Source organism: Mugil cephalus, chromosome 8, assembly GCF_022458985.1.
Source record: "Mugil cephalus isolate CIBA_MC_2020 chromosome 8, CIBA_Mcephalus_1.1, whole genome shotgun sequence".
In the NCBI taxonomy this organism is placed as follows: domain Eukaryota; kingdom Metazoa; phylum Chordata; class Actinopteri; order Mugiliformes; family Mugilidae; genus Mugil; species Mugil cephalus.
Window position 1 is genome coordinate 10,166,128 of NC_061777.1, and position 12,848 is coordinate 10,178,975.

At 47.5% G+C, this 12,848-nt stretch overlaps 1 protein-coding gene across 2 annotated transcripts in view; it reads left to right on the top strand.

The window, feature by feature from the left end:
- ptch1 (patched 1) overlaps window positions 1-11,517 on the top strand; it is a 53,002-nt gene extending 41,485 nt beyond the window's left edge. For both annotated transcript variants that reach the window (XM_047592322.1, XM_047592321.1), the window contains exons 18-24: window positions 557-837; window positions 3,094-3,231; window positions 3,363-3,505; window positions 7,470-7,569; window positions 7,706-8,086; window positions 8,204-8,726; window positions 8,823-11,517. In XM_047592322.1, coding sequence (XP_047448278.1) covers window positions 557-837; window positions 3,094-3,231; window positions 3,363-3,505; window positions 7,470-7,569; window positions 7,706-8,086; window positions 8,204-8,725 — 1,565 coding nt within the window. In that variant the 3' untranslated portion in view covers window position 8,726; window positions 8,823-11,517. The remainder of the gene's footprint in view (window positions 1-556; window positions 838-3,093; window positions 3,232-3,362; window positions 3,506-7,469; window positions 7,570-7,705; window positions 8,087-8,203; window positions 8,727-8,822) is intronic.
- The last annotated feature ends 1,331 nt before the right edge of the window (window positions 11,518-12,848 follow it).

Below are 12,848 nucleotides of genomic sequence, written 5' to 3' on the forward strand. Positions count from 1 at the left end.
TTTACGTGGCAGTGCTTAGGGTGATGTTTAGGGTGTGGTAATGGCAGGGATTCTGACATTGTAATTACCACGAATTAATGTTAGCCCTGACAGTCCGCTGTGTCTGGAACTGATAGGCCCTCATTAGCCAGGCTGGGCCACAGACGAGGCAAGGTTCGAGTCAATGGAGCTCTGTTTCACGCTCCTTTTCCAGCCCTACCGCAAACACACACACACACACACACAGAAACACACACACATATGCGCGTGCGTTTGCTCGCAGATGTAGCTTCCCTTGGAACAATTCTGGATTATAGAGGAAAGCCTCCATATTGGTGGTTTGGTCGAAATGATTTTTGCAGATATACTAAATGATCAGAACTTAATGCTACTTAATCAGAGCGGACAAATATCATGTGCAGATGTTGCTGTGGCCGCTGTTGATTTGTATGATTTCGTCATCCCTCTGCAGTCTGTTCCTCTGCTTTGAATTTTAGCGTCGTTGCTTCCAAGATGTGCAACATTTTCGTCGGTTTCTTGTTGCCTAATAAAATTGTCTCGTTGTCTCCCCGTCTAGTTCCGGCTGCTGAGCCCATTGAATACGCACAGTTCCCCTTCTACCTCAACGGGCTCCGGGAGACGCCGCAGTTTGTGGAGGCCATCGAGAGCGTGAGGGCCATCTGCAGCAACTACAGCCGACAGGGCCTGCCCTCCTACCCCAACGGCTACCCATTCTTGTTCTGGGAACAGTATGTTAGTCTACGCCACTGGCTTCTGCTGTCCATCAGTGTTGTGCTTGCCTGCACCTTTCTGGTCTGCGCCCTCTTCCTGCTCAACCCGTGGACCGCCGGCATTATTGTAAGTGGTGACAAATGCGCCGCTAGTCAAACGTGTTTAAGGACAGAGAATTAGGCACACATCCATCAACGACAGTAGATGTTCTAAAGGGATTGCTAGGAAAACCTTGTCTCCTATAAGTCTTGCTGATAGACTCGCACATAACACGGACAGACAGAAAAAAAAAAACGTTTTTCTCTCAGTATTTCCTGGTTTTTGTGTGTGTGGTCCAGAATTTACGTCAGAAAGGGAGAGTTGGAAAGGACAAGGGGCTGCTGTGTGTTATTGTAGCCCCAGTCACCAGTGTTTACCTTGTGCTGTTTTGTGAGGGCCAGTCTGTTTAGTCTAGTCCAACACTCCCAGACACCAACGCTGAAATAAATGGGAAGAGGACCCGAAGTTGCCCCGGCAACTCGCTCCCACTCTAAACCTATAAAAAGTTTGATTTTATTTCCATCCGCCGCACTCGTCCTTCCCTGCTCCTCTTGTATCCAAGGAGACGAGCAAGCACACATTCACACACACACACACACACGCATGCGAGCACACAAGCGCACTTTGAGCCCCTCGCGGACATGTATACACTTGCACACATGCAGCGCAAACGCGTAAACACGCAGGTACATAACTCACACAGAAGCGCATACACAGAGCGCTCTGGCTTTTCTCTCTGATGGGTCGTATTTTACAACAGGCAGTGGCCCGGCCACCCGAGCCCTTAAACAAGGAGGAGAAGAGGACTTCTTGTTCATCCTTCAGGCTTTACTAGAAAGATCAAAAGAGAAGTTATGGAGAGGCGTCAAGGACCAGACCACACCATCAAACCCTTAGGCCGTTTCAGCCCCTCGTAGACATTTCGCCCCGAAATCCATCGTAACCACGTAGACAGAGGCTTACGCGTAATTTTATACTAGTGCACGGGGCTGCGCCTGGCTCGCTCGGTAACAACTCCACCTAAACGCTAGATGGCACTGTCTTTTTTTTATTTTAATTTTTGTTTCCACTTCCTGCTTCACTTTCCACTTCCTGCTTCACTTTCAGCAATGGCAGCTGAAACTTTCGCAGAAATTCCTCCTCAGTTGACCTTACCGATTCTTTAATGATCCAAAACAATTATTATGAAAAATCGTGGAGACAGAGAATAAGCTGGAAATACTGAAGCTGGAAGCTCTCTGCTACCAAGCGGACCAATCACAGCGTCGCCGGACTGTGTAGTTACATTTGTGGGGAGGTGCAATTTAGCAGAGCAGTATAAATTACACATTTGTTTAAATCTTGTCCTGTGTTTAGATTTACGTGGAGTGTTTTTAAATCCACTTGACAGTAATTGCTCTTAACGCTGGGCATCAGAAAAGAGGCCTCGACCACGTCTGAATTGATCTCCAGTTGCCCCCTGTCACGTGTGTGGAACAAAAACTGCGACTCGCTAGAAAAACACATGCATACAATATATTTAGGGAGTAGTAACAAGCAGAAGGAGTCTGCTAATTTCTTAAGTCAAGTCTAGTTGCGAGTTTAATTTCCTGAGAGTCTGAAACGTGATCAGGACCAAATGTTTTCTTAATATCTCTGCCCACTTATGAGCCATTCACCCAAGATGCACTTGAGAACAAAGTGTAAACGGTGCCCCGCTCGCACAAACACCACCCCCCTCCTTTGAACAGACACGCATGCTCCGTGCCGGCTCGCTTGCATATGCACCCGCACACACGCACACAGCTACGCCGCCTCCCTTGCCCACCTCATCCCTCTTCAAAGGATTCAAGGGCCCCATGTAACCTGACACCTGTCAGCTGATAATGGCATTTACTCTCCGCTCCTGTCCTGCTCTCTGCACAGGGGCCTCCACACGCACACACACACACACTCATACACACATATTTCACCCACATGTATGGTTACTACTTCACACATCTCCTGTAAAAGACAAAGACACTCACACTTATCTCCCCACCCCACCCCCAAAACAAGAGCGCAGGTCAACTCTAAATTCACCCAGGACGGGGTGAATTTACACAAGAATGGTTTGTTTATTGTAGAACAAAAAAAAATATTTCCATTTATGGTCATTTGACACACTATCCTTACAGATGGTTCTAATCTCTTTCACACATTGGTGATGAAAACCCTACCAGTGAAAACGACTTATTCCAAGACACAGAAAGAATGTAAATGGTGTTTTCTTCTTTTGGAAATGGTGTGAAGACAATTAAGAGCTCAAAAGTGACAGTTTTTTTTTTTTCAATGTTTTAACCAACCCCCATCTTTCCCTTTCAGGTGTTGGTGCTCTCTCTCATGACCGTGGAGCTCTTTGGCTTCATGGGGCTGATGGGAATCAAGCTGAGCGCCGTCCCCGTCGTCATACTCATCGCTTCTGTGGGCATCGGAGTGGAGTTCACTGTCCACGTGGCCCTGGTATGCATACGAACACTGGTTTCAAGCTTTGCTTTTTTCTATTTTTTATTTTTTTTTCATTTAATCGGTTTAGAATTGGTGATCCGCTTATGGGCGAGACACGATAAAGTGTGCGTCTGTGTGTGTTGCAGGCGTTCCTGACAGCCATAGGGGATCGTCACAAGCGGGCAGTGCTGGCGCTGGAGCACATGTTCGCCCCGGTGCTCGACGGAGCCTTCTCCACTCTACTGGGCGTCCTGATGCTCGCGGGGTCCGAGTTCGACTTCATCGTCAGGTCAGTACGAGCGATCCGCCGCCGTGCGATACGAAACAGGCCTCGCAGGAATTGCACTTAACAGGGGTTATTGTGTGGCGTCCTTAGACCGCGCCGGGACCATGCCTCAACCTGTATGTCACACAGGAATTTACCTGAGACACCGGCCAAGCGTGACGGACGCTCTCTTCTTCTGTTTCCTCCCTCAGTCCCTTTCTTGTCTCTCACCCGCATCTGCCGCTCACGTTCAGTGTCCATTTCTTGGGGATGATCTCTAACAAACTTCAGTTTGAAAACGTCCTCCCCTCCGCTTCTGTCTTCTCTTTCATCCTCCTCTCCTGCCACCCGATGACCCTCGTGTCTGACATTTTAGGGCAAACGGAGGGGGAAAGGACGGTAGAGTTGAAGGCCACGAAAAACAGTGGGAGGAAGGGGAGGGAGTAGATGGATAAGCAGAGGGAGGCAGAGTGAGAAGGAGAGCGCGCCAGAGCAGGAAAATCCTCTGGCTTTTGTAATCTGCTTCAACTAGTTTAACGGCCATCGCTAGACATTTATAAGCACGGGTAGGAGCAACAGGGTGGGGGGGCAGGAGAGCAGTTATGGAAAGACTGGAGAAGTGGAAATGAGAACCGACAAACTGTTGGAAGCTCCGCGTGCCGGTGGCTCCTTTTGTGCGCCTGTGATCTCGCAAAGGACCGGACTGAAGGGTGGGCGACCTGCCACTGCACAAGGGAGGAAAATGAAAGATTTTGCACGTTCTCAACCCCGGAGTATTGTGGCTACTTTTCACCGGGCTTGGTTACAGACGCGGTGCGTTCCATTAGTACTCAGAAGTCGAAATTTCCGAGTTTCAAGTTGGAATTTTCAACCGGAGTCTCTCCCAAGTCGGATTTTCTACTCAGAAACTACCCACCAAGATGGCCGCCTCTAAAAGTAATTAGAGGCTACTGTAATGTTCCATTTATTAGCACTTCTGATTAGTTTTGTTGCATTAAATCGGTCATACAGACAGTATTTTTCAGCACACATGTGTGACGCCATTCCCAGTGACGTTTCCACTCACGGTGGTAAATGGAACGCACCACTAGATGAGGTAGCTTTGTCATTTGGTTGACTCCTGTAAGAGCCCGGAGGGGGGGCCACTGAACTCCACGTGATGTCATGTGCACGGGCCCTACGCTCATGTATGCGCGACGACACAATCAAACGTCCTCCACCGCCCCTCTCCCTCATGTAGACTCGCAAACCAACCTGCTCCCTGACCCCGTAATCACGGGGGTCAATGATGGGGTCACGTGCCTGCCAGCTAGCGAGCGCACACACGGATACACACACACACACAAACACGCACACACAAACTGTAGAGGCCTATAGACCTTCTCTCCTCACCTCCAGTGGTGTGCTCTGGTTTCTGGCTCAGTCCCGGACCTCCATTTAAAGGTTCTGCTGTTGTCTGAGCAAACAAAGCGGCGCCCCAAGATGGTGCAATAACAACAGGGCCAGCTCGTATTTTCCTGCTTGCGCCGAAAGAAATGTTTCCCTGACTTTCCCCGTCAGCCCCTGTGAATGTTTTCACTCTAAACAGCCTGGCGGGGCACTCGGCCCGGTATGTGGCCTCCACGTGTGTGCATATATATATGTGTGTGTGTGTGTGTGTGTGTGTGTGTGTGTATGTCCAAAGGTGACGTGGCGTTTACCCCTCCTGGTGTGTATGGAGATGCTAACTGCAGTGATGACACGGTTGTTGTAGATCAACTTGCAGAAACAGTCACGATAATCTAATAAGCAGATGAAGACTGGGTGGGCTTTAAATAGTGTAGGAAACAACGTGTGTGTTTTTGGAGATTTACCGCAAAGCCAGTCATAGGTATAATTTGTCAGTGTCCATTTACTACAAAAAGCTTCAATTTGGCAGGGTCCAAAAATTGTTCAATGCAGACTAGGTGCAATTTTGTACCGCTTTCCATCCAAGAAACTGTCCGTTGCAATTAAAACAAAAACAGTCACAAAATAGTTAACTTCATGTATTTTTTTTTTTTGTATTTGTTGATATTGATTACCAGCATTTCCCCCTGGATCCAGTACAGACATAATAAAACAATGTTTGCATCTTCAGAAAAGTGCAATTCGTATCTTGCTTTGAGGTTCTGTCTCCTTTGTGCATTCATTTTCAGGATGCTGTAGTCTTAAGAATCTGAATGAGATAATGTGTTTTTTTTTTTTTGGAAATTATTCCCCTCATGGCCAATTTACCCATTGCACTTGTTGGTTAACTCTAAAAACACCTACAGCGTTTAGTCCCATGAACATGAGATGTTCTATGGGCTCCTTTTGAGGAGGCACAGTCTTGTTTGATCTAGTAGCTCTGAAATGGGAAATTGATTCAAACGAGGTTTAATATACACCAATCTGGCATAACATTATGACCACCCTGCCTAATGTTGTGTAGTTCTCCCTTGTGCCTCCAAAATGGTTTTTGGGTTGTTCCTAAACCATTTTGTGTGTATGTCGGGCTGCATCCATCAAGGAGTGTCATTGCTATGAGGTGGGGGTACCTGGTCTGGTCTAGGTGGGTGGTTACATGTCTAAGTAACAGCCACACGAATGTCAGGTCCAAAAGTTTGTAAGCAGACACAAGTTGCTTAATGTTATTTACTTCACCTGATAGTGGCTGTAACTTTGTGGCTCCCGAACTGTCATGCTGGTGTGGAGACGGGGACCTTCGCTTCTCACTCGCGTTGCAAGTACAACACGCATCCGCGGATTAGTTCCGAATGTGAACCTAGTCAGAGGCCCAGCTGCGCGGCATACCAGCGCATCTACAGCGCCGTTCACACCCACCCACCCATACGAATAGTCAAGAGTCAGTCAGAAGGGGTCCATCATTGGGTTCCTGATGACCTGAGAGATTCCAGTGGCGAACCAATGAGGAGCAAAGCTTCCCCTAATGAAGGACGCTTGTCTTAGACAGAGGCATAGAGATTTAGAGTGGAGATTGAGGCGGGGGAGGGGGGGGGGGTCTTACCTGATACATTGGAGATTTAATTAGACGGAGGGGATTGTGGAGTGGCCGGGAATTTCACAGGGGCTTAGCTGGAAAGAAGGAAGAGAAAAGCAAGGCAGAGAGAGAAAGAAATAAAAGAGAAGGAGAGAGGCCAGGGAGGGGTGTTGCTCTGAGGGTCCCCTTCTCTTCTTCCTAGACTAAATTGTTTAAATTCTATACCCTTCACTTCATTTGTTTGCTTCTCTACCTCTTTTTTTTCTGAAGCCAGAGAGGAGAGAGAGGCCCCTGTCCTCTTGTGCCCCCCCATGCCTCAACGTTCCCCTCACCCCCCCTCCCCTCCTCCCTTTTTTTTTTAACTCTCCCTTACCCCCTCCCTTCACATTCCTCACTGCTTTGTTTTCTCCATGTTTGCTTATACACCACACACCCAAGAGAGAGTACCCTCGCCCCCAATAACCACCCCCCCACCTCCTCCTTCTCTCTCCCTCTTTTTTTTTCCTTTCTCCTTTGCCTTTGAATTAACCAGCTCTGGCTAATTATGCTTCCCCTTTTCTTTTCTCTCTGCGGCTTCTTAAAGACTAACCCTCTTTGGCAGGACTTAGAGACACACAAGGTACATTTCTGTTTCGCTCCTCAAAAACCACGGTGAATGCCTGCCTGTCTCTCTGTCTGTCTGTCTGTCTGTTGGGGGGGGGGTTCTATATGTGTGTGAGTGTTTGTTTGGGGAGTGGCTGGTGTCTTTGTGGAAGTGTTTATTCGGGCATGTGTAATGGTTGATCTTGCACATGTCTCTCCATGTCTAAACCTCTGTGGTCTGACCAGGTATTTTCTTTGTTTCTTCTCCGACTCTGTTTCACTGGTTTGTCTGTCTGTGTTGGTCTGAGCCACCAGAAGAAAATGCATGCAGTCTTGTTGTTGTGTCCCCCCACCCTCCTTATTGAAGTTTCTGAAGTCTTTTTGTGTTTGTGGGTTGTGTTGCAGGTATTTCTTTGCAGTGCTAGCCATCCTAACCGTTCTCGGAGTACTGAATGGATTGGTCCTCCTGCCAGTGTTACTATCATACTTCGGGCCCTATCCAGAGGTAAGAGCTATACAAACACATATATGTGTGCAATAACATAGAATCTAAGTTGACCGAAGAAAGCTGATCATAGATCTAAGGATTCTCCGACTAAGGCATGCAATCTCTTTCTCCCTTCTCCCTTCTCGCCGCGCAGGTGACACCGGTCGACGGTCGTAGCCGGTTACCCACGCCCTCCCCCGAGGCCCCTCCTCACGTGGTCCACTTCTCAGTCCATCCTCACCACACCACTGGGGCCACCGCCACCAACACCACCACCGCCACCACCACCTCTGGCGCAGCTTCGGACTCGTCAGACTCCGAGTACAGCTCCAACACCACAGTGTCCGGCATCAGTCAGGAGCTGCAGAATTACAACCTGCACTCTCGCAGGGGACAAACCCGGGCAGAGGAGCCGCAGTGCCACCTCCAGACCAGCAGGGGCAGAGCAGCAAGGACAGAGGAGGAAAGGAGAGTAGGCTCAGGACACAGGCGCTCAGCCAGACAGCCTGACCCCCCAGCCTATACTTTGTCTTCGGTAAGAAGCCATAAGAACCAAACTATTTTCCCCATGTGTTATTTGATTTGCTTCTAACATAATTTTGCTTGTGCCAAACTGTATTGTAATAAACGTCTTATTGCCTTGCTCTCACAGGGTTGTGATTCTGGGTCCCAGCATGGGGCTACTCAGCGAAACAGCAGCAGGGACCCCAAGAGCCAGCTGCACTGGCAGGCCCCACCCCCAGCCCGCCCGCGCATGGACGCTTTTGAAACTGCTACTGAGGCTGGGGGCCATTATGGCTCACACAGCCATAGAGAACACTCAGCGGGCCACAGGGGCCGCTCTTCCCACAACCCACAGCCCAGCCACCACCTCCCGCACCATCACCCCAACCCCACCCCGTACTGCCAACCCATCACCACGGTAACGGCGTCGGCCTCGGTCACCGTCGCCGTTCACCCGGCGCCGTTGCCCAGCCAGAGCCCCGCCTCCTCTTACCCGGGATACACTGCAACGGACAGTTCAGGACAGGAGGAGCCGGAGCCTGCGTTCCAGGACCCGCACGTGCCGCTGTACGCTCAGACGGGGGCCAGAGGCGTCCAGGTGGAGGCCATGGAGCTCCAAGATTTGGAGTTTGAGGCAGCTGAAAGCAACAGTGACAGACGGGCTAGCTGAGGTGAGATTTCGTCCGCGGCCAGCGCACCCACATCCTTTTCAGAAAAGCCGGCTTCGTCTTTAAGTACTGACGGTGCAATCTCATTTATGTTTCCAGTTCTGGAGAACACAAATACTACAGCCAAAGATGGACTCCTCTGCATCACTAAGCAGCTGACCCGGCCCGGCCCGGCCCGGCCCAGCCCAGCCCAGCCCAGCATAGCATACCCCAACCTGGCTCTCCCCCCGACCCTAAGCAGCGAGAAACTTGCCAGTGTTGCCATAATGGTGCTCATTCTTACTGTAACCCAGTGAACTGTTTTTTTAGATATTTCTATCTATATTTAAAAGATGTATACATATGTAAATATGAACAAAAAGTAGGTATACTTTTAGGAGCTGTACAACTCCTCATGTTAACAGACTGGGGCTGCCATTTTATATGGTGTGCGTGCGTGCGTGTGTGTGTGTGTGTGTGTAAATGTGTGCGTGAGAGAGATGGATCTCTGATTACTGTTCACTTATCTGTGGATCTGTGCCATTAGGAAGCTTCATCTAGACAAAAATACACGTCAGCATTCACTGTTGCTGCTTAAAATATTTTTTACAAAAAGTATACATATATAACTCTATGCAAATGTCTCTTTAAACAACAGAAGTGATCTGTCTATGTGTATGTGTGTAAGTGTAGTGGGTGTGTGTCGGGCTGTATGATGTGAAACGGCCCTTTTTTATTTTTCTGACTTCTACTTCAGATACATCCTCAGAACAGACTAACATTTACACTCATTGAAAACATGAGGGAATTTGTTAGAATTATCCAACAAAGCTATGGTATATGTGTGTGTGTGTGTGTGTGTGTGCGTGTGTGTGTTACTGTGTGACTGTTTATTATTGTATAAAGGTACGCTTGTAAAACTATTAATTTTTTATCACAAACCTGTGGTAGTTATGAAACAATTACTGTTTAACTTGACACGCCATGCGTGCTATTTAAGACAAGTTGATATGAAGAAATTTTTAAAGCTGTTTTTTTTTTTTTTTTTTTTTTTGGTGTCTGTCTTGTTTTTCGCCTCAGCATTGGAACCTGTTTCTGCTCTCAGCTTTGTATCACTGTCTGTTAGGCTGACCTCCGGTTGTGTTTTACTGTAAGAGGTTATGTATTGGTTAACCCTAGCAGGCTCAACACAGGTTCTGTCTTATATACTGACATACGAGCAGTAAACCCACCTCAGAAAACTCACTCTACCTTTTACAGGGACATTATCATTACTGATTCTGGAACAGGGTCAACACGGGGCGCTGACTCCGCACCCTAAGTGGCTGTGTCTCGTGGATAAGCTAAAGCTCAGACTGTATACTGTATGACCCGATTCAGCGTGCACTTGACTGCATTTAAACTTCACTCACAGGAATATGTATCGCCTTAAGTAGCCTTTTCTGTCCATCCAATAAGCTAGCCCATGCAGCCTGCTGAGGTATGGCCTTTACAATATGTTCTACATTTGTGTCTCTCTCTGTCTAAGCTCTCCTTTAGTGACAATAAAGACAACTGGCCCCAGTTTGGCCACAGCTGTCCCCACTGACCTCGGCTAATAAAAAGCCACAACATAATTCCGTGACATAATTGGACGTCTTTCACTCAACTGCTAAATTGCACAGCCCAGAACCTCAGGGGTCAGAGTTTACACGCCGCCAGCCCCTCTCTCCACCCGCAACGGCCAGTTTATATCTCCATGCGTGCCTATGCCAGCATGCATACCTGTAACCTCTCCCTGGCCCCTCTGGCCTCCTCACGTGCTCCCTCCACTTTTACACTCTCACTTCCCGTTGAAACACTTGTAGCTCTTCCCAGAAGCCTTTGCAGCCCCCCCCCCTCCTCCCTCCCCCCTTCCACCCATCCCTCCTTCCACCCATCCCTCCTTTTCATCGAGTTACATCAGCTGCTTGCATGAAATAGGTTGTTCTGTATGTCTCGTCGTTCTCCCGATGTCACATTGGCAGTAGGGGAGAGAATTATAGCTGGCAACTATTTTATTATACATTTTTAAATGTCTTTTTTTTTTGTTTGTTTGTTTTTGTTCAGTTGCGATATTTATATTTTTGTAATATAAAATATGTGTTCTTTTTTTTCTTTCATTATTGTTGTGATGCCAGTGGATAACAAATGCAGGGATTTTTATGTCTATTGAAAAAAAAACACTATTACAGTTTTAATGTTTTTACATTAATGGAGTTTGATCTGTATAAAGTGCTTACTAATGTTAAATAGGGAAAAAAAAAGAGTATATAACATTTTACACTACAGGTCTCATCATAGCTCTTAGAGGATTTTAAAAGGAAAAAAAAAATCATTGGTTCTTCCAGACTGCCATTTTGGTCTCGGTTGGTGTGGATGTTTGCTGTTTTCAGTTACAAAGATAAATGTATGCCATATAATTTATTTATATGAAAATTTATTTTTGTAGTGTACATAGTAGTTGTCAAGGTATTTGACAGAAGTATATTTTTAAAGAGTCTATATGTAATGATATACCATAACAGAAAAAAAAATGCCTTAAGGTGCACACTTTCATTGCTAACTGTCTTGTGAGACAACATTGACACCTCCCCTTCAGTATTACGTTCCGATCCTTGGAGAGAGAGACAGCTGTTTCTATGGGTTTGTCAAACGCTAGCCATGAAAGTAGAAAATTGTACTAGCTCTCTAAATATTAATGTTCAAACACTGATAGAATTCTAACAAATAAAAATATAACTTATTTGTCTCTTTGTTCATAACTTTAATAAATGGAAACTTGGAAAAAAAAAAATGGTGTGACTGTGAGTACTTGCAGGTAAACATGACCTCCACTCCCTGCGTCCCTCTCGTAACCGCGTCCCTTCCCTCCCTGTTATACGTCCCGCAGTGTAAAACTCTTGACATCTGGTCTGGAGCCCTGCAGCCCTCCCACTGCCGCCGCCGCCGCCACCTCCTCTCCCTATTCCGTATGATTTTGATTGACAGCTTTATAGACTGCAAGGAAATTGGTTGTAGTTACAATACAGCTGGCCTGTTCGGAGTAATGAAAAAGGGCATGTGGCCTTGAGCTCACTGCACTGATGGTGCAAGAGTGAGAGTGCCCTGTCAGCTGCATGGGTGGCAGCGATTTGTTCCCTGTATGTCCGAGAGCTGTGAGAGAAAGTTTTGAGCCGCCCTACTGAAAACTAAAGTGCGTTTTCCGTTGTCTCCGAGCACAAATGCGAGCGCGGCCTTCCCAAGCCACAACGTCAACCTGAACCTCAAGGAGTCTGAAGAACTCGCTGACCTCGGACTGGCGGTGAGAGGCAGGCAGTAGGCATGTCATTATCTTTTAAAGCCAATAAAGGCACTCAACTCTCCTGCGTGCTGTCCAACCATTGCAAAGAGGCAGGCTGACGTCTTACAAATGACAGGGTGTGTGTGGAAAGCTGGGTGGCAGGGTGGTGTGTATCATGTTTTGAACCTTTCTAACTAGACTTGACTTTTTTATGTTGTTACTTGATGAGAATGCGGAGCAAAAGTAGAGACACATGTTCCCCCGCGCAGATGTGGCTCTCAAAACATGAGGAGCATGTCAAAGTAGCTCTATGACTGGGTGAATGCACATTCCTCAAATGCCACCTTTTAGTCTTAAAAATAAAAATGGTTTAATGAAAAATACCGCGGGTGAAGTATGCCTGTGCCCACCCCGCGGTTGTTTGTAGGTGTCATGCTTCATTGACTTTTAATGTTGTTAAGATCTCTTTCACCAGCACTCCCCTCATCTGCTGAAGGACCCCGGGTCACCCATGCAGCACACCCCCCTCCGGTGGCCCTGCCTTACCCTTTAGTCCCCCTCACCTCTACCCTCCTCACAAACACATACACACACACACACACTCACACTAAGAGTTGCCCTCAGAGGTGGACCTGCACATATTCTGAAGAGTGCTTCACTGAAGCTAACGAGCTCCAGGTTGTTAATGAATGAGTGTTTCCTGTACTTGTCCTTTCAGCCGTCGCAGAGGGGGTTGGAGAGGGGGAGAAAGATGGAGGTACCTCGAAAGAGGAAGAGAGAGGAGGCAATTAAAACCTTTTTAATGGACTGGTCGATTGTGGCATTCTTCTGGGTGACAATGGCCC